General features: G+C 44.1%; 1 protein-coding gene across 1 annotated transcript in view; it reads left to right on the forward strand.

Moving 5' to 3' along the window:
- The first annotated feature begins 1,518 nt into the window (after positions 1–1,518).
- Positions 1,519–21,220, forward strand: part of LOC129838578 (hepatocyte growth factor-like) — a 34,657-nt gene continuing 14,955 nt past the window's right edge. The window contains exons 1-10 of the mRNA XM_055905656.1: positions 1,519–1,800; positions 5,791–5,944; positions 6,210–6,322; positions 6,927–7,041; positions 10,675–10,817; positions 11,461–11,581; positions 12,129–12,247; positions 16,429–16,594; positions 16,757–16,890; positions 20,022–20,115. Of these exons, the coding sequence (XP_055761631.1) occupies positions 1,737–1,800; positions 5,791–5,944; positions 6,210–6,322; positions 6,927–7,041; positions 10,675–10,817; positions 11,461–11,581; positions 12,129–12,247; positions 16,429–16,594; positions 16,757–16,890; positions 20,022–20,115 (1,223 nt within the window). The 5' untranslated portion in view covers positions 1,519–1,736. The remainder of the gene's footprint in view (positions 1,801–5,790; positions 5,945–6,209; positions 6,323–6,926; positions 7,042–10,674; positions 10,818–11,460; positions 11,582–12,128; positions 12,248–16,428; positions 16,595–16,756; positions 16,891–20,021; positions 20,116–21,220) is intronic.

Below are 21,220 nucleotides of genomic sequence, written 5' to 3' on the forward strand. Positions count from 1 at the left end.
TTTATTATTTTTTGTGGTGTTCATCAAAATAAAGAAAGACGTACGCTTACCACGCTGCACCTTGGTCTCATTCCAACAACGGATGTAACAATTCAGCTGGTACCTAAAAATGGGAAGGTTTCCAGCTGTGTTTGTCCCCCTCCCACTCGCTCGCCACACCAAGCGCAAAACGCCATACTGTAGGACTGTAGATCCTGTCACTGTCACCCAAAAGTGCCCCCGATGGGATGCCGCCATGAAACCCGAAAGGCAGCCTGAAGCTACTGTCTATCAGCTCTTTATACGTCGTTATGATGTGGGTCTGGGACTGAAATAACTGGCATGGCATTTTATTACTGACCCAGAAATCTGATGGCAAGCCATTGCTTTGGGGCAGCGTTCCAAGATAAAGGCGGCCTGCCTCCAACATTCCTGCGTTCTCAACTTCTCAGTCCTTACTATGTTCAGTTTTTTCGTATTTTGGGGAATTTCTGATGATTATCTTAGTACATGCTGCGATTTAGAATGTAAGCAAATAACTCAATGATTATTTTCCCCCACTCATATTTTGTCTAAAATATTGCTTTCGCTTGGACATATATATATAAAATATATATTAAAAAAAAAATGTGATGGGGAAAAATAATAATTTAGTTAATTTGCTTACATTCTAAATGTAGAATACTAGAGAATATTGCAGCAAATGCCACAGATGCCACGAGACAAATACATATGTGGCATTTGCTGCAATATTCTCCAGTAGGCCTATATTTTGTTTCTCTCGTTTTGGAATTATCACTCATCTATACCATTCATGAGCCTACCCTATGAGCACAGACTTTTAAAAAAGTTTGGAAATAGGTTACGTCGTTAAAAATACTTTGAAAATACATATTTCAACTAATTTTGCTCACGGGGTACATTCATTTCACATAAACTATAGATAGCCAACTACTTTATGGAACTTGCATTCCACAAATTCTAAATTTCATTTTAGGGAAGATAATTTGTGTTCAGGATTTTTTTTTAAAGCACCGTCTTTGTTATGGATCACAGGAGTTACCTAGACTAACCCCCATGCGTTTAGGTGCAAGGCGTTTTTTTGCGCATTTTGCCAGCACTTAGGTCATTGGGGGCATTAGTCAATGCGCTGATTAAAGTTTCTACATGCATGTGCAAATCGTCCCAGTTTATTCTGCAACTTCAGCCAAAAATTGGAAAAGTGTGTAGGGGGGGGGGGTCAAGCCTACTTCTCAAACATGGTTTCATATCTTATCATCAACCCAGTCCCGCTGAAGCATTGGACCCGTACGCGTTCTGTCCAACTGTATTCAAATGTGCCACATGAAACCAAAATGCATAAAATTCTACGTATTAGCTCTCAGTTACAAGGGAAAATACATGTATCCGGTTTGCCCCCCCCCCCCCCCCCCCCCCAGCTGCTTAAAATAAACATATTGACAAACGCACTTTGCGTGAGGCTGTTAGAAACTCTCCTGAAGAAGGGACGAGAGTGCGGTTAAAGTGCTGGTTAATTGCCGTGCAGCTGGGGGAGGGGAACCGGTTTGATAAAGCGGACTGGGGGGTTGAACCAAGGACGGCTTCTTTCCAGTAAAGGGGGGCATCGCTGGCTGCACTGTGGGCTCTTCCTGTTAATCCCAGATCGGACCATATAAACAGGTATAACGCGGAGAGGACGTTTAATCAATCCACGCCGCAAACCTTGGATTAGGATAATACACTCTACTCCATCAAAAATGAAGGCAGATATCATCTGGATTTACAAACTTTTCTTGTGTGTTGTGCTCGCTGTGAATTCAGGTAAATCTTACTAGGCAATATGACCTAACGGTAAACTATGTATAGCCTACATAGCCCGTCATTGATATTCGGTTTAGTCGCTGTGCGTATAGGCTATATCATTTTCATAGGCATGAAAGGGAACGAGTTCTCTAAATATATCACACAGATCAGAAGACTTGTAAGTGAAATGGATTGAAGTGTAGCACTTCCATAGACCATTCATTTATAACCTACGTTTAACTGGCCTGCAGACTTACTTTTGCGCAGAAATATTGCATATGTCATGAAGACTAAAAGGTTTATTTGTATTGGTAGCCTAAACGTAAAACATTATTACATTAGTGGTTGATACATTGATACGCTGCAACATCTATCAAAATCCACAGTGGTGATCAATGGTCTGAATTATTTCGAGGAATTTGATACTGGTTGATATTGTAATTGGAATGTGGCGAGGTGGCCATGTCTTTAGTTTGTCCCTATGTGTGCATTAGCAGGCTGGTGCGGCAGGGAATGCGCCTTGCGCTTTACATTTACATTTACATTTAAGTCATTTAGCAGACGCTCTTATCCAGAGCGACTTACAAATTGGTGCATTCACCTTATGACATCCTTTGGCATGTAGGCTAAGGTAACACGATGATGCTGCTTAGTAGAGAGGATAATTTGTGCAACACTGATTTTTGGTCAAAACTTAACAGATATTCTCAGTTTCAGAGATGTTCTTTAAAAAAGAGGCATATGTTGAATTGAACAGATATTCTCGATTTCAAATATTTTCTTTAAAAAAGAGGCCTATATTGATCGTTGCCCATATCAGTGTTAGGCTATATTTATTAAATGGGCCGAGTGGTTCAATTGACTCGTAATAAAATGTGCACGTCAGTGAGAAATTACTTTATGTTTTCACTGTCATAAATACCTAATGTATGTCGGCCTGATGCATGCGTTATGCGCGGCCATCTGCGTAAAGGTAACTATAGTACACGTCAAAGAGTTAGACCCTCTGCGCTGCAGTCATGTTTTTGAAGTGCGTCTGCTGGCGATATAACTGCTTTGTCATTAACATTTTCTATAGGTCATGGTCATTTATGTAATAGGCCCTTTACTGTCCCTGGAACGATAAATGCAGCTACTGAAATAATTTCGTGCAGCTATCCACGCAGCTGATATGTTGATCTAATCAAGCTAGACTGAAAACACCTAAATAGACTTATAACTAACTGCTCAGGGAAAATTACTAATTAACTTTATTTTAATTCCTGAGCTCAGTCAAGGTAAATTGAATTGCTCTGGTTAAACCCAGTGGATGTTGTGCGCATGCCCGAATGGTCAGATTGGGAATCCCACGTGTGCGCGCAGAGGTGAGCTGCGCTATAGCCACATCTGGACGCAGAGCCGAGTTCCATTAACACCCTCGCAAATTTTCACTTACACAGATTTAATGCGTATGCAAATTCGATACCGAGACGCACCTTTAACCGGTTCCGTTGCTGTTTAAAGAGGATATGCGTTTTATTGGATACAGGTCCTCTCCACGTTGGAAAAAGGAACGGAACCCCTCATCCCACATTGACATGTTTAACGTTATTGCCAAGATAGTGGATTAAAACCTAATCCGCTAATACCAAACCGAAGTTTGTCTTTTGGCACCACTCCCAAAAAAAACTCGGACTATATCTGACCAAGGTTGGTCAATTTAAAAAATGAATACGCCTAAATCTAATATTGCGTTAGTGAGAAACGGAATGTTTCTTTCTCTCTATCTGAGGAAGCGGAAGAGTCTAAGTGAAGTGTAATTGCGCGGCGTGAGGAGGGATGCATGTTAGAACAACAGCGTGATGAGTCCCAGATCTAGTATTAATGCCGCCCAGGCATTGTGTTCTCCCAGAAACCATTCCGACCACGGCGAGTCCCACAGACAACACAGTGAGCTGCAGAGTACAGACACAACGAATTGTCTCTGATGTGGGCGCATTAACATGTTTCTTAAATTCAAAACTCCTAAGCACTTTTCAATTGAGAATTTTTCACTCTGGCCACAAATGATGAACGAAAGACTGCACCACTAAAGTATATGCTCTTTAACTACTTTATTTATGGTTTTCAATAATGAGAACTCTGAGAGACCATGTGATAACAAGTTTATTATCTTCAGTCCTATAAACCCCTTCACACCAAAAGTATGTCTACTTGTAACTTCTCATATGTTCAAATGAGGTCCCTGTAGCTTTCTTATATGTAACTTAATATCTGCCAGGAGACATTAACAACCCTTAAAAGTCTAAGCCGTTGGGGAGGTCTACTAAGCTAACATATGGAATTGTTTTAAGATGGTCATACCATGGATCATTTAGCTATTTGATTTACAATTTTAGGACCCCTGTAGGTATCAACAACATATATTCAAATATTTAATTTGGCCTCTACTACTATAGCCCATAGAAACACATTGAATAACACATTCATAAATGGCAAAACCAACAGTCCAAAAATAAATCATAAGGAATAAGGTTTTGAAGTGTTATATCTAAGAGATATAAGAAAGCTCAGGGTGTGTGTGTGTGTGTGTGTGTGTGTGTGTGTGTGTGTGTGTGTGTGTGTGTGTGTGTGTGTGTGTGTGTGTGTGTGTGTGTGTGTGTGTGTGTGTGTGTGTGTGTGTGTGTGTGTGTGTGTGTGTGTGTGTGTGTGTGTGTGTGTGTGTGTGTGTGTGTGTGTGTGTGAGAGAAATTGAGGAGATATTGAGAAGGTCAATGATCCCAAAAAACCTAGTGGACTCAGCAGTGCAGTCAAATACATTTGAGGGATGATGATTCATTGGTTCTTGCCTATAAACTGCTGACTTCACTTTTTTAATGATGGGGCAGCTCTGGGCTTCATACAAATTGATTGAGGGAAGCTGAGTTAGTGTGAGTGTGTGTGATTGATAGCCAAGATTCTGTGTGTGCATGTCTGTCTACTCTCTTTCATGGTCTGTTCACCGTCTCTGTCCTGTCTCAGAGTGCAGGAAGCAGTCGTTACAGAAGTACCATCTCTGTCCTGTCTCAGAGTGCAGGAAGCAGTCGTTACAGAAGTACCGTCTCTGTCCTGTCTCAGAGTGCAGGAAGCAGTCGTTACAGAAGTACCATCTCTGTCCTGTCTCAGAGTGCAGGAAGCAGTCGTTACAGAAGTACCATCTCTGTCCTGTCTCAGAGTGCAGGAAGCAGTCGTTGCAGAAGTACCATCTCTGTCCTGTCTCAGAGTGCAGGAAGCAGTCATTACAGAAGTACCATCTCTGTCCTGTCTCAGAGTGCAGGAAGCAGTCGTTACAGAAGTACCGTCTCTGTCCTGTCTCAGAGTGCAGGAAGCAGTCATTACAGAAGTACCATCTCTGTCCTGTCTCAGAGTGCAGGAAGCAGTCGTTACAGAAGTACCATCTCTGTCCTGTCTCAGAGTGCAGGAAGCAGTCGTTACAGAAGTACCGTCTCTGTCCTGTCTCAGAGTGCAGGAAGCAGTCATTACAGAAGTACCATCTCTGTCCTGTCTCAGAGTGCAGGAAGCAGTCGTTACAGAAGTACCATCTCTGTCCTGTCTCAGAGTGCAGGAAGCAGTCGTTACAGAAGTACCGTCTCTGTCCTGTCTCAGAGTGCAGGAAGCAGTCGTTACAGAAGTACCGTCTCTGTCCTGTCTCAGAGTGCAGGAAGCAGTTGTTACAGAAGTACCGTCTCTGTCCTGTCTCAGAGTGCAGGAAGCAGTCGTTACAGAAGTACCGTCTCTGTCCTGTCTCAGAGTGCAGGAAGCAGTCGTTACAGAAGTACCGTCTCTGTCCTGTCTCAGAGTGCAGGAAGCAGTCGTAACAGAAGTACCATCTCTGTCCTGTCTCAGAGTGCAGGAAGCAGTCATTACAGAAGTACCATCTCTGTCCTGTCTCAGAGTGCAGGAGGCAGTCGTTACAGCAGTACCGTCTCTGTCCTGTCTCAGAGTGCAGGAAGCAGTCGTTACAGAAGTACCGTCTCTGTCCTGTCTCAGAGTGCAGGAAGCAGTCGTTACAGCAGTACCAGAAGAGTGAGGACACCAGGCTGCTGTGTCCAGACTGCCCCCAGCCCTCCATGGTCAAGAACAGCCGCTCGCTGGAGCACTGTGCTCGCAAGTGCAGCAAGAACAAGAAAACCTTCACCTGCAGGTGCATCTCACACAAACAAAGAAAATGGTCATAGAGACAGATGCATGCAAAACAAAATGCACAACTGTTTCACACACGTCTCACTCACTCACTCACTCACTCACTCACTCACTCACTCACTCACTCACTTACTCACTGTTTCTCCATCTTTCTCTCTCTCCAGTGATCTACATTTTCCCTCTGTCCCCCTCCTTCCTTCATACAGCCTTCATATTTCTTATCACCCAGTGCTCATCTCTCAACTACTTCCTGTCTGTTCTTACAGGGCATTCTACTTCGACCATCAAAACAGGAAATGCCACTTGCTTCCCTTTGACCGCTTCATGGACGGTGCTCACAGGGAACACAGGGTGAACTTTGACCTTTATGAGAAAAAAGGTAAATATAACTGTTGACTTTAGCTCAAACATTACATTTTAGCCTTACGTTGTCGCTTTTCCCCCTCCAAAGCTTCATAAAATGTTGTCTTGGGAAAAACGCTGTATAACCGTTAATGTTGACTTAGCGAGATCTGCCTCAAACGTGGCATTATACACTCTCTATTTTCTCCGAAACGTTCTGAAATGTCAGTGGAAAGTTTATAGAAGTTTATAGCAATGCAGATATGTTTGTTTAGAGTGATAGTTCTTGTGGTGTGACGGATCCTCCGAGCTTGACTTTCTAAGGTTTAAGAGCTCTCGATGTCTGTTGACACAACAACTGCCTTCCCGCTCTAGTTATGTAACTCCAGTGGCCAGAGATGTCCACACAAACATGCGGTGAACCAACCAGAGCATAAACAACATGGCCGCTGTTTACAGTTTGGACCCAAGGGATTGTTTAAGCTGTGGAGTCTCGCGCTTGAGAATTGACAAAACGCCCCAAAGTGACATTTAATTAACTTTAGGGAGCTATATCTTCCATGTGAATAATGACAGTGTTTTGCTAACTTTGACGTGAATGTTTGTGTCTCTCTCTTTCTCTCTCGTCTTGGCATTTTTAGATTATGTGAGGGAGTGTATCATCGGTTCCGGGGTGAACTACAAAGGCAGGAGGGCGGTAACCAAGGACAAGATTCCCTGTCAGTCATGGACTGAATCCTTCCCTCACGAACACACGTAATTTTCTCTATGTTACTTAATTTTTAAATGTTATTTTTCTGTGGGGTATGCACATTTGTCAGTCTGTGGTTTTTCTATGGCTTTGTTAGAGCGTTGGGCATTGTAGGCTAAAGTGGGATTATTGGGTGATATACTCTGATGGTTAATGAGTTAAGCTACTTCAGTGTAAAACTCTTTGAGACAGAATGTCTCCCCCTCGTCTCACATCAGTGAATGGATGAGCCAAACACTTATACATCACTTAAACACTGTATCGTTATGACACACACACATACACACCTAACACACACCCACCCACCCACATCCTACCCCCCTGGACCTATCCTGTCTTACATCGCTCTAGTTAAACAATGACCAAATTGTCAGAGAGGGAGGGAGAGCTGGCAGAGAGGAAAGGTCATCAAGTACAGTAGGTACAGCAGGAAAAGCTCTCAGGTTAAGCTAAGCGAGACCAGTGAATATCTAATGATGGTTTGGAGCCAGGTTCTTGTTAGCAATGCTCGTTAGCCACAAGACATTTTACCAGCAATGTTTGGGGTCGGAGAGGAAGGAGAGAGAGAGGGGGGAGAGAGGAGATAACGGAGATGAAATTAAAGAAGAGTGGAGAGAGAAAGAGGGAGTGAACGAAAGAGAGAAAGCAGGCAGGAAAAGAGGGGGAGAGAAACAGATGGAGAGAGATGGAGAGAGAAAAAGAAAGAAACTTAAGGAAGGAGAGAGAGAGTGTAGAGAGAGTGTAGAGAGAGTGAAGAGAGTGTAGAGAGAGTGTAGAGAGAGTGTAGAGAGAGTGAAGAGAGAGTGAAGAGAGAGTGTAGAGAGAGTGTAGAGAGAGTGAAGAGAGAGTGTAGAGAGAGTGAAGAGAGAGTGTAGAGAGAGTGAAGAGAGAGTGAAGAGAGAGTGAAGAGAGAGTGTAGAGAGAGTGTAGAGAGAGTGAAGAGAGAGTGAAGAGAGAGTGAAAAGAGAGTGAAGAGAGAGTGTAGAGAGAGTGTAGAGAGAGTGTAGAGAGAGTGTAGAGAGAGTGTAAAGAGAGAGGGAGTAGAGTAGAGAGAGAGAGTAGAGAGAGTAGAGAGAGTAGAGAGAGTAGAGAGAGTGAAGAGAGAGTGTGTAGAGTAGAGAGAGAGAAAGAGAGTAGAGATGTATAGACTGAGGTCATGTTCTATGTGCTCTCCAGCTGAGCTCACTAAGCCACAGACATGAGAAAAATGCAAGCCTCCAACCCAGATGAAAATACAGGGCCCACTCTCACCTCCCCCAGGACACCTTGACTCTCCCCCTCCATATGTGAATGTATCACATATACACAGACAGACAGATATGCACACAGACCCCAGCACAAATGGACAGATGTACAGACACATCTCTCTCTCTCTCTCACACACACACACACACACACACACACACACACACACACACACACACACACACACACACACACACACACACACACACACACACACACACACACACACACACACACACACACACACACACACACACACACACACACACACACACACAGGGATGGAGTGAGAGACACAGAGAGCGACAAAGAGAGAGAGACACAGCGAGACACAGGCTGAGAGACGTAGCGGGACAGTGATGGATGTGGAGAGAAATAGGGAGAGGTCCAAAGAGAGAGCCAGACCTATGTGCATAGTGTCTGCCTGCAACACCATAGGGACCCCTCCTTGACAAGGAGATGAATAGTTGGCTAACATCTGTTAGCCCAACATCATTACTTTCTTTCCTCCTCTATACTGTACAGGCAGACAGGCAGACAGGCAGACAGGCAGACAGGCAGTAAATATTATTACTGGCTCCTCTCTCTCCTCATGTGGAGCTGGGGGTGCAGCTCACCAGATAAAGCCTTTAAAAAGCCTTAAAGTGAAATCCTGTCTCTTTTTAAATGACATTCTGATAGACTTTTATGACATTAAAGGAACGTGTCGATATGTTAATGAGTAGGACTCAACTCATGGTGTATTTGGCTGTTGGCAGGCAGTCGGTCAGGTCCAAGTTGAAGTCTGGCCCTGTCCAAAATAAGCTCCTAGCTCCTTGGTACTACATGTGGATGCAACTTAATGGTATAGGTGCAAGTAATATGGTCATATCTACAATAGTGTCTAGGGGGCTTCTGGTCTTGTGGTTGTCTCTGGACTGGGCATTGGACTACCACGTGGATGGAAGGGTTTTGGTTCATAGCAGACTGGACTCCCACTATTTCGCTGAAGACTCTCTCGGTCTAAGTTAGATCTCTGCGTTTCCTCTGGCAATGAGATGAGTGATGTTGTGCATTAGTGGAGTTCTATGGAGGCCGGAGGGCACAGGGGGGAGTTCCGAGCCGGCTCTCCCCCAAGAAAGGGCCCTGCCGTTGGGGTTGAGGGCTAAGCCGAGCTGCTGATAGAAAGGCCCCTCTGGTTTTCATTCTCTTCCTTTTTCTCTCTTTCCTTGTCTCCAGCATCTCTTCTGTTGCTCTCCTTCCATGTCTCAGCATCTCTTCTGTTGCTTTCTTTCCATGTCTCAGCATCTCTTCTGTTGCTCACTTTCCATGTCTCAGCATCTCTTCTGTTGCTCACTTTCCATGTCTCAGCATCTCTTCTGTTGCTCACTTTCCATGTCTCAGCATCTCTTCTCTTGCTCACTTTCCATGTCTCAGCATCTCTTCTCTTGCTCACTTTCCATGTCTCCAGCATCTCTTCTGTTGCTCACTTTCCATGTCTCAGCATCTCTTCTGTTGCTCACTTTCCATGTCTCAGCATCTCTTCTGTTGCTCACTTTCCATGTCTCAGCATCTCTTCTGTTGCTCACTTTCCATGTCTCAGCATCTCTTCTGTTGCTCACTTTCCTTGTCTCAGCATCTCTTTTTTTGTAATTTTATTTCTCCATCTGTTTCACTCTCTTTCTCTCCCTCCATTATCCCTCTGTTTCGCTCTCGCTCTCTCTCTGGGAAGACAGTGGCTGTGGTAGGGCTGAATACGGAGGTGTTTAAAGCCAGCTTTTCATCCTCCACGCTTTTCAGAATATATATATTACAGTGTCCATTTATCTGGCATGGCCCCATTGTTACAGGCTATATACTTCACATGGTGCTTTTACTCCCAAAATGTATGTGTGTCTCCCCTGACCCTTCTGCTGAACTGATGTACAAAGCAGAAGAAATAGATTACATTTCAATTTGTGAAGTTGGCAAAAACAAGAAATGCTTGAGCTGCTGTTTCTGATTCGTAGTTGTGTGGTGAAATACCTGTTGTGAGACTCTGTGTAGCAGTAACTGGCTGACTTACAGGTCAGACTGGAAGCATTTACTGGTAGATTGGCCTGAGGTCATGGTATGAATGTGAAGGGATGATGTACTAGGAGATAATATTTTCCTTACATTTTATTACACTTTGTCTATATTACCATGGTCCAAGATAATGTAGCTAAGTTAGCATGTTGCGGCTCTACCAACTGTCTTTGTTTTTGGCTCAGTTTTTAGCGTGCTAGCCTTCGGAGCTAAGGGCCCCCAATTCACGTCAATATCGTTCGACAACTTTATGAGTCCTAAAACAGCAACTCCTTTCGTGCCTGTCACGCACATTTAGTCATTCCCACTTTATGCTTAGTAGTGTTTTTCTCCCCACTTTCCCTCAGCTTCCAGCCAGCGAGACTGGGCAAGAAGGACCTGAATGGGAACTTCTGCCGTAACCCCAAGAACGAGAGCAGTGGGCCCTGGTGTTTCACTACAGACCCAGAGGTCAGGCACCAAGAGTGTGGCCTGCCTCAGTGCTCCCAAGGTAACACCTCAACCAGCAGAGTCCAATTACACGTTGGGGCCAGTTTCCCAGACACAGATTAAGCCTAGTGCTGGATTTAAGAGCACTTTCAATGGAGATTATTTTTAGTCTAGGACTAGAATTAATCTGTGCTCGGAAAGCTGTCCCTTTGGTTTGCCCAACATAGACATCTTTGGAATGTATGAGGTGGCCCACGGTGATATGTCATTTACCGGAGTGAAGCTGGTTTGTTGGTGAAAAGTAGCCCTGTTTTTGGAAGTTTTTTTCAACTGTACTCTGCTTGCTAATAGTGTACCACTACAGTCTGATAACAACCCTCTGTTATCCTGATAACAACCTAGAAAAACATATCTTGTGCTCTTGTAGCCGAACAACAATGTTGTTTTTGACGCCCCAGGGAATCCCAATTCACTACCGTATCAAGAAATGTTTAGTATGCTAGTATCTTAGTTCTCATTGAATATTGTACAAAGATTGAGAGATAAGCATGTTGCTAACATTATTAAAGTGATCAACTTTACAATAAGATAAAAGTCAGACTGTTTAGTCATCTTTAATCGTGCTTCCCTCTTTAATATAGTGTCGAAAACATGTTCTATGCCATTGTGGGAAGGTTGTGCTAACGTTGTTTTTGCGTTTGCAGTGGAGTGTATGAGGTGTAACGGGGAAGACTACAAAGGGCCGATGGATCACACAGATAGCGGGAAGGAGTGTCAGAGATGGGATTCATCCAAGCCCCACAGACACCCCTACCAACCTAAAAAGTGAGTAAGAAAACCCATAGCCTTATGTATTTATAGCACAGTAAGTTATGGCTAACGTTACTTACTTTTAAATTAAGTATTCCTTTTCATTACTTCAATGTCAATTGTTTGTGATCTTTGGATTAGCCCACTGCTGTTAGTTAGTCAACCTTATTGTATGCAGTGAATGTGGTGAAGGTCTGTGGATGAAAGCCTGAGTGACTCTCCCCCATTGACGTGTATATGTATAGTCAGACCAACCGCACTGCAGTCCCTCATCAAGTTCTACACACACACACACACACACACACACACACACACACACACACACACACACACACACACACACACACACACACACACACACACACACACACACACACACACACACACACACACACACACACACACACACACACACACACACACACACACACACACACACACACACACACAACCTACACAGCTGCACAAGCACTCCCTCTATCCTAATACACAGGAGATGAACCCATGTAGCATAACTCTCTCTCTCTGTCTTTTTCCTATTTTTCCCTGTCTTTCTTCACAGGTACCCTGATAAAGGGCTGAATGACAACTACTGTCGGAATCCGGACAACCGTCTGCGTCCGTGGTGTTACACCCTGGACCCACAAACACCCTGGGAGTACTGCAACATCAGTGTGTGTGGTGAGTGTGTACACTTTCCTACGGTCTTCCTCTTTATCCCAAACAGTGAAAACTGTCTAATGCTACTGGGATGGCATACCAACGCTGAGAGTGTGGAAGGACAGACATGTTAGATCATCAGTCTGCTTTTGTGTTCTCAGTGTTCTGTTGGGTTGTGCTGTGTTGTGTTGGGTCGAGGTGGAGAAGGAAGCACTCACATAGTAAAGAAGAATAATGGATGGTACACATTTTCCTACACACACCTCATCCGGATCCTCATTAATGCGATGTCACAGCTCCCTCTATGAGAGAGGGGCCCCCTGTCCCTCCCAATACTTTACCATTCTCTCACATACATTCCCTATTCCCTTTCAATAAACGATATATTCCCACACAACTTCACTAAACAAACCATCATCTCCCCATTAGTCCTTCATAGCAGCGGAATACAATACTAGACTCCCACAGAATTCAATAGAACTCTTCAAAATTTTGATGTATGTATCTGTATGGGGATTCTACTGTGATCAGAGGGGAAGAGAGTGGACCACACTGAGTCTGTAGCAGGGCTTTCTAATTTTATTTAACCAGGAAAGAGCCTGGAGGTTAGAAACCTCTTTTGCGAGGGCAACCACTGTGATTGATGTGGTGCTTTTAGGGAGGACCGAGTTGTGGTTCTGGGAGTGCCAAAGTTTTTTTTGGTAGAGGGGCCACAATGGTGGTTTTGGGGGATAACGAGATAAGTATAGGAGCCTTCCAAAGGAGACAGGGAGAGGCTTTGTTTGGGATATTTAGTGTTTCATGTTGCTCTAAGCTGAAAGCTTTTTACCTCAGAGTGAGGACAAGTAGGCTGTGTTTGTCAACTGTAGGGGAGGGAGAGTTTGACGGTTTAAAACGCTTAATTCAGACCACTCAAACACAACAAAGCACTATGAAACTTTTATTATTGGTCAAATCCTAACTTCCACTTCAAATTTGTACTAAGGCTGGGTTTACACAGGCAGCTTAATTCTAATTGGGCAAAAGATCACAATTGGGTTGCTTGTGTAAACTCATCTGTAGTCATGCATTGATGTCAATGGAAGACTAACTAGAAATGTCCCTTTTAAGTGGACATTAGGATTCAGCCTTATGACATATATTAACTGTAGGGGAGTAGCCAAAATGGCTCAATAGCTACTGACACAGATAGTTCCAATAGATTGGGAGGCATTGGGAGTAAGGTTCATCATCGTTATCAACAGAACACACAGGCGCCATAGTTGTAACACCATGGATGTTGAAACCATAACAGATTGTCAGAAGTGTTGTAGAAAGCAAGACCCACTGAAACCCTGGCACAACAACTGAGGACTTGACAAGATGGGAGGATGAGAGGGCGTGCTAGTGTGTTGGGGGGTTCGCTGTGTGTGTGTGTGTGTGTGTGTGTGTGTGTGTGTGTGTGTGTGTGTGTGTGTGTGTGTGTGTGTGTGTGTGTGTGTGTGTGTGTGTGTGTGTGATGAAAAAGAGGATAGAAACCACTTTTAGACAGTTTGATATTCTTCATCCAAAGGGATGTTCAACACTGACCTTGAGCCCACGGCCCAGCCCGGCTGAGGACCGTGATTTACAACCGGGGAGTAAAAAATAATTTGTCCAGATGGATTCTGCACTGCCTAACCTGTAGATAACAAAGGTGACCCGACGTTAGATGCCGGCATGCATTACATCAAGCCAAAAGAACATCCTCCTTCTGTCCTCCTCTCCAAACATTCCCTTCCTTTTTTTTCTGACCGCGGCTCATTTATCAAACAGTATAGAAACACAAATCCCTCAAATCCGGAGGGCTTGCAGAAATTCCAACAAATCCGTCCCTGTACACTGTAACATAAAAAAGCGGAGTTCTGAGATTTTTCGGGATCGTTTTTTGGAGACCAGAGGGCCAGGAAGCCTTGTTAAGCAGGCTGAATGCAGGGTTGTTTTTGGAGACCAGAGGGCCATGAAGCCTTGTTAAGTGGGCTGAATGCAGGGTTGTTTTTGGAGACCAGAGGGCCAGGAAGCCTTGTTAAGCGGGCTGAATGCAGGGTTGTTTTTTGGAGACCAGAGGGCCAGGAAGCCTTGTTAAGCGGGCTGAATGCAGGGTTGTTTTTTGGAGACCAGAGGGCCAGGAAGCCTTGTTAAGCAGGCTGAATGCAGGGTTGTTTTTGGAGACCAGAGGGCCAGGAAGCCTTGTTAAGCGGGCTGAATGCAGGGTTGTTTTTTGGAGACCAGAGGGCCAGGAAGCCTTGTTAAGCGGGCTGAATGCAGGGTTGTTTTTTGGAGACCAGAGGGCCAGGAAGCCTTGTTAAGCAGGCTGAATGCAGGGTTGTTTTTTGGAGACCAGAGGGCCAGGAAGCCTTGTTAAGCAGGCTGAATGCAGGGTTGTTTGGCTTGGCGGTGAGTACCACATCCATCAGGCCTTCGTTATAGTAACCCACCCTTACAGTCACACATGTAAGAGGCCAAGCTACCCAAGCAATAGGGATCTAGCTAGGCTCAACCCACACATGCACGTTCTTCCTGCCAAAACCTGGTATGGTACACTGTACACCATGAATGAGGCCAGTACAGTATAGGATAGAGGGGATTCGCAGATGCTAGATAGTAGAGATTCTCTTTTTGTAGCCCTTTGTAGAGCTTTGAGAGCTATGTTTGAAAAGTACTTAAGTATTTTAGTACTTAACGGATAAAGATATTAGATACCCAAACTAAACCTGTCTAAACTCCCCCAAAAATCTGTTGGATATCAGAAACTCAGATTTTCAGATACTCTTCATCTGTTTTTATACCCACTTTGTCCTGACACTCAGATATGTGATACCCAATACCCTATAACCTACCCTGGCTGTCCAGTCTGTTTGTGCAATTAGCCTACTACTCTCTGTGTTCGTTTATTGAATGGCATGACAGATATAGAAGGGTTGGCTACAGCCCATTCCCATTAGTCTGATAATGCAAGTCTGTGGTCTGTTGTAGTGTTGGTTTCGGTATGTCTCATGGTGGGGCACCACTGTTTTGGATAAATAGACAGATTATAGACCATACAGTACTACAGATATAGGATGTTAATTTTATCACTCTTATTTTGCTGAGAATTTTCCTGCACCGTGGAAAATGCATAGGTTTGTGATTTACATAAGTTCAATGAAAACTCGCACACACTGTATATTAACAGTATTGCACTTTTCATTTAGCTAATAGCCTAACCACCGATCAAGCAACATTATGGACTGAACAGGATGATTTTGCTTCGATAATGCTGGTCAAATTAAGATCCTACATCTGGACTGACTGTTTAGGATCATTTGTCTCTAGGCTAAACATTCTCTGTGAGATTCATCTTTCTTTTCCCTCTCTCCCTCTTTTCTTTCTCCCTTCTTCCTGCCTCTCTCTCTCCCTCCTGTCTTCTCTGTCCGGTTTCTCTCTATCTCTCCCTCCTGTCTTCTCTGTCCGGTTTCTCTCTATCTCTCCCTCCTGTCTTCTCTGTCTGGTTTCTCTCTCCCTCCTGTCTTCTCTGTCTGGTTTCTCTCCCCCTCCTGTCTTCTCTGTCTGGATTCTCTCCCCCTCCTGTCTTCTCTGTCTGGTTCCGCCTTCTCTGTCTGGTTTCTCCCTCTCTCTCCCTCCTGTATTCTCTGTCTGGTTTCTCTCTCCCTCCTGTATTCTCTGTCTGGTTTCTCTCTCCCTCCTGTCTTCTCTGTCTGGTTTCTCTCTCCCTCCTGTCTTCTCTGCCTGGTTTCTCTCTCCCTCCTGTCTTCTCTGTCTGGTTTCTCTCTCCCTCCTGTCTTCTCTGTCTGGTTTCTCTCTCCCTCCTGTCTTCTCTGTCTGGTTTCTCTCTCCCTCCTGTCTTCTCTGTCTGGTTTCTCTCTCCCTCCTGTCTTCTCTGTCTGGTTTCTCCCTCTCTCTCCCTCCTGTCTTCTCTGTCTGGTTTCTCCCTCTCTCTCCCTCCTGTCTTCTCTGTCTGGTTTCTCCCTCTCTCTCCCTCCTGCCTTCTCTGTCTGGTTTCTCTCTCCCTCCTGCCTTCTCTGTCTGGTTTCTCCCCTGTCGACGTCTTTACATTCTTCTTTCTGTCTATCATCTCCCCTCATCTTATCTATTGCTCATCTCTCATCCTAAATCCTCTTTCTCTCTCTCTCTGTTTTCATACCTCTCTCTCAACTTCCTTCTTCTCCCCCTCTCTGTCTCAGACCCAGGTAATGACTCTGATGTGGATGCTACATCGTCGTGTTTCAGGGAGCAGGGACAGAGTTACCACGGTACTGTGAGCGTCACCCCGTCGGGCGTCACATGTCAACGCTGGGACTCCCAGTTCCCCCATAACCACACCTACAGCCCGCAGAATTACAAGTGCAAGTGAGTGATGATGTCATTCAATACCCACATGGGTTTTCTTTTGTTTCTGTCACTGGTACGAGAAATATAGGGAAACGGACACATACAGTCATATTATTACGTATGTCCACGTGGGAAGCAGCTATTTAACCAGTGTGTACGTATCTCTCTCTTACATCACAGAGACCTGAGAGAGAACTACTGTCGGAACCCAGATGGTGCAGAGATCCCATGGTGCTTCACTACAGATCCTAACCAGAGACTAGCCTTCTGCACCAATATACCCCGGTGTGAGACAGAGAACATCGACACAGAAGGTGAGACACAGTTGACATGATCCTCCAACCCGGCACCCAAAGACTTTGATGGAAGGACTATTGTGTTGCGCATGCCAATTATTGATTCTACTGAGACACAACACCACACAGCACACTGGCCCCATACAATACATCAGAATCACCACCACCTTTATTCACTTAGTACACCCAGAATTACATGTTGCATTCTGGTTCTCCCACAGTAAACAGACTGAATAGGCAGCTTCATTTACATGAATAATAATATTGAATTTACAAAAATCCACATGCTGTATGTACACATTAATCAGCAAAAAATGTATATACATTTGAGGTCGGAAAGTTTACATGTACCTTAGCAAAATACATTTAAACTCAGTATTTCCCAATTCCTGACAATTAATCCCTGTTTTAGGTCAGTTAGGATCACCACTTTATTTTAAGAATGTGAAACGTCAGAATAATAGTAAATAATTATTTATTTCAGCTTTTATTTCTTTCATCACATTCCCAGTGGGTCAGAAGTTTACATACTGAATTAGTTTTTGGTAGCATTGCCTTTAAATTGTTTAACTTGGGTCAAACTTTTTAGGTAGCCTTCCACAACCTTCCCACAAAAAGTTGGGTGAATTTTGGCCCATTTCTCCTGACAGAGCTGGTGTAACTGAGTCAGGTTTGTAGGCCTCCTTGCTCGCACATGCTTTTTCAGTTATGCCCACAAATGTTTTATGGGATTGAGGTCAGGGCTTTGTGATGGCCACTCCAATACCTTGACTTTGTTGTCCTGTAGCCAATTTGCCACAACTTTGGAAGTGTGCTTGGGGTCATTGTTCATTTGGAAGAGCCATTTGCAACCAAGCTTTAACTTCCTGACTGATGTCTTGAGATGTTGCTTCAATATATCCACATACTTTTCCTACCTTATGATGCCCTCTATTTTGTGAAGTGCACCAGTCCCTCCTGCAGCAAAGCACACCCACAGCAATGATGCTGCCACCCCCGTGCTTCATGGTTGGGATGGTGTTCTTCGGCTTGCAAGCATCCCCCTTTTTCCTCCAAACATAACTGTGGTCATTATGTCAAACAGTTGTATTTTTGTTTCGTCAGACCAGAGGACTTTTCTCCAAAAAGTACGATGTTTGTCCCCATGTGCAGTTGCAAACCGTAATCTGGCTTTTTCATGGTGGTTTTGGAGCAGTGGCTTCTTCCTTGCTGAGCGGCCTTTCAGGTTATGTCGATAGGTACAAAAGTATCTATATCCACAGTAAAACGAGTCCTATGTTTCCTCCAGCATCTTCACAAGGTCCTTTGCTGTTGTTCTGGGATTGATTTGCACTTTTCGCACCAAAGAACGTTCATCTCTGGGAGACTGAACGCGTCTCCTTCCTGAGCGGTATGACGGCTGCTTGGTCCCATGGTGTTTATACTTGCGTACTGTTGTTTGTACAGATGAACATGGTACCTTCAGGCGTTTGTAAATTGCTCCCAAGGATGAACCAGACTTGTGGAGGTCTGAAAAAAAAAATCTGAGGTCTTGGCTGATTTCTTTTGATTTTCCATGATGTCAAGCAAAGAGGCACTGAGTTTGAAGGTAGGCCTTGAAATACATCTACAGGTACACCTCCAATTGACTCAAATGATGTAAATTAGCCTATCAGAAGCTTCTAAAGCCATGACATAATTTTCTGGAATTTTTCAAGCTGTTTAAAGAAACAGTCAACTTAGTGTATGTAAACTTCTGACCCACTAGAATTGTGATAGAGGGAAATAATCTGTATGTAAACAATTTTTGGAAAAATGACAAAGTAGATGTCCTAACCGACTTGCCAAAACTCTAGTTTGTTAACAAGAAATGTGTGGAGTGGTTGAAAAACGAGTTGTAATGATTCCAACCTAAGTGTATGTAAACTTCCGACTTCAACTGTATGTGCAGGTTACGGATGTTTAAACAATATACTGTATGCTATTTGAATGACTACATATGTGGTGTAATCGGGTGTATGGCTTGCTATGTACTGTATTTGCAATTGACCTCTAAACTTCAGCTGCAATATATTGAGAATGAGCTGTGGTCGCTTACTGAAACAGACTACTAGCAGTCTTTTGGGCATGGTTGGTTTTGGTTTGGTTGCCCTACAAATTCATTTTCCTCAAATTACAAAAAGAAACAACAAATGGTCAGACAGCAATTCAACGTTTGCTGGAATTTTCTCTCTCATACATGTCTATGCTTTGCATTTCAAAAGAGCTTTCTGGGGGAAGAGAGAGTGCTTTGGTCACTACAGGTACCTCTGGTTCTGCTTAGCAACAGTCGATATGGGGGAGAAATCTTCCTGTCTCTTTTATTCCATTTGGGAACCACCAATTCTAGATTGGCCCAACATGTTCAATTGATCCAAACCACAAATCGAGCCCAGTTTCAACGTGCCTTTTTTACGACGGCATCAATATCAGAATGTTATCTCTCAGTGGACCTACACACACAAAAACATGTTGATTCAATGTACAATTGTAAGGCAACCAGCTGCAATGGGATTGTGAGTTTTGCTCAACAACATTTCTGTTGAACAAACTAACAATCCTATTGCAGCCGGTAGCCTAACAATTTTACGTTGAATCAACATCTTTTGTTCTACACTGTGGGTATAGTTGTGTTCTACACTGTGGCTATAGCTGTGTTCTACACTGTGGGTATAGCTGTGTTCTACACTGTGGGTATAGCTGGGTTCTACACTGTGGGTATAGCTGTGTTCTACACTGTGGGTATAGCTGTGTTCTACACTGTGGGTATAGCTGTGTTCTACAGTGTGGCTATAGCTGTGTTCTACACTGTGGGTATAGTTGTGTTCTACACTGTGGGTATAGCTGTGTTCTACACTGTGGGTATAGCTGTGTTCTACAGTGTGGCTATAGCTGTGTTCTACACTGTGGGTATAGCTTGTGTTCTACACTGTGGGTATAGCTGTGTTCTACACTTTAGGTATAACTGTGTTCTACACTGTGGGTATAGCTGTGTGTGTGTGCGTGCGTTCGTGTCTGTGAGAGAGAGCGAGAGAGACTGTAGATGGTAATCTCAATAAGACACATATAGGGTCGGTTTAAGACTACTCTGTGTTTTATTTTCTCCTTCTCTCTATCTCTGTCTGTCCCAGATTGTTATGAGGACAATGGAGGGAATTACACAGGCAATTTATCCAAGACCAGATCAGGAATTCCCTGTGGACTGTGGGAAAATCATAGCAACAGGTAAGGTAAACCTCTTACATTACACACACTTACCAGCCATACACAACTGGAACTTACCTCTCAATCCATATTCACATGACAAAAAGTAGAACTATGGGTTCAAGAAATGTATGTGAAGGTTTCTTTGACATTTACAAATTCTCTGTCTTTTTTGAATAACTGTTTATTGACGAGGTATTTCCCGTCGCTTAGAGAAAATCCCCTTGTAAATGAATAAAGCCACGCCGTGAAAACAAACAACGACAGGAAATCAGGGGGCCCACCCGGGTCAGTCCTGGGCCTGCTATTATTTGTCTAGCTGACAGAGAGGAAGCCTTACGGTGCTTTCAGAACTTCCAGAACAAGCCACCGTGGAGGGGCGCATAGTCTGCCCCTCTCTCCACATCCGTGTGCCCCCATGCTAAAGTACCGTAGCTAACGTTGGCCCCGGCTGTTAGAATTACTTCATTTAAAGGAATTTAAAAGCCAAAATGGCAGCGACAGATGGACATGTGCCAGAGCTGACCCGTGACCCCAGGAAGTGCTTTCTCGGCCCGGCAGATCAAAGCCAATCAGCTTCCCTCATGTGGCCCGCAGCCAGTGAGTCTGCCCCTCGCACAAGGTCAAGGGGTCGGCGCAGAAAAACGGCGGAAAGGTTACGGCTTGTTTAACATTGGCGGGGGAAGTGAAATGATCTTCACACTGGCTGACAAATCGGTTTCCCCCTCTCCTCACATTGTGTTTTTCTGAATCCTGATCCAAGCCCTCCAACAAATTGATCATATCTAAAGATATTCCAATTATTTTGAATGTATGAAGGATTGGAATTGCTGTTTAAACAAGACTTCCGAAGGCATCTGTTTAGGCTCGGTTTAGTCTATGTGCAGTGAAGTATACGACCAGATCTTGAGTCCACGTTTACAGTGTTTGGACTGTATCTTTGAGTTGAGTCTGTAGCTTCTTCCTTGTCTGAACCGTGGTGATTGCTGGGATTGCATATTTTCATATTCCCCAGAGCACTCTTCACAAAACTCCTTGTAAGGCCTCTGCATAGCTGGAACTCTGAGGATTCACTGCCCCGATAATAACAGCTGAGTCAAAGTTTCCAACCTCAATGCAGTTATGG

The sequence above is a fragment of the Salvelinus fontinalis genome, chromosome 39 (genome assembly GCF_029448725.1).
Source record: "Salvelinus fontinalis isolate EN_2023a chromosome 39, ASM2944872v1, whole genome shotgun sequence".
Lineage (NCBI taxonomy): Eukaryota > Metazoa > Chordata > Actinopteri > Salmoniformes > Salmonidae > Salvelinus > Salvelinus fontinalis.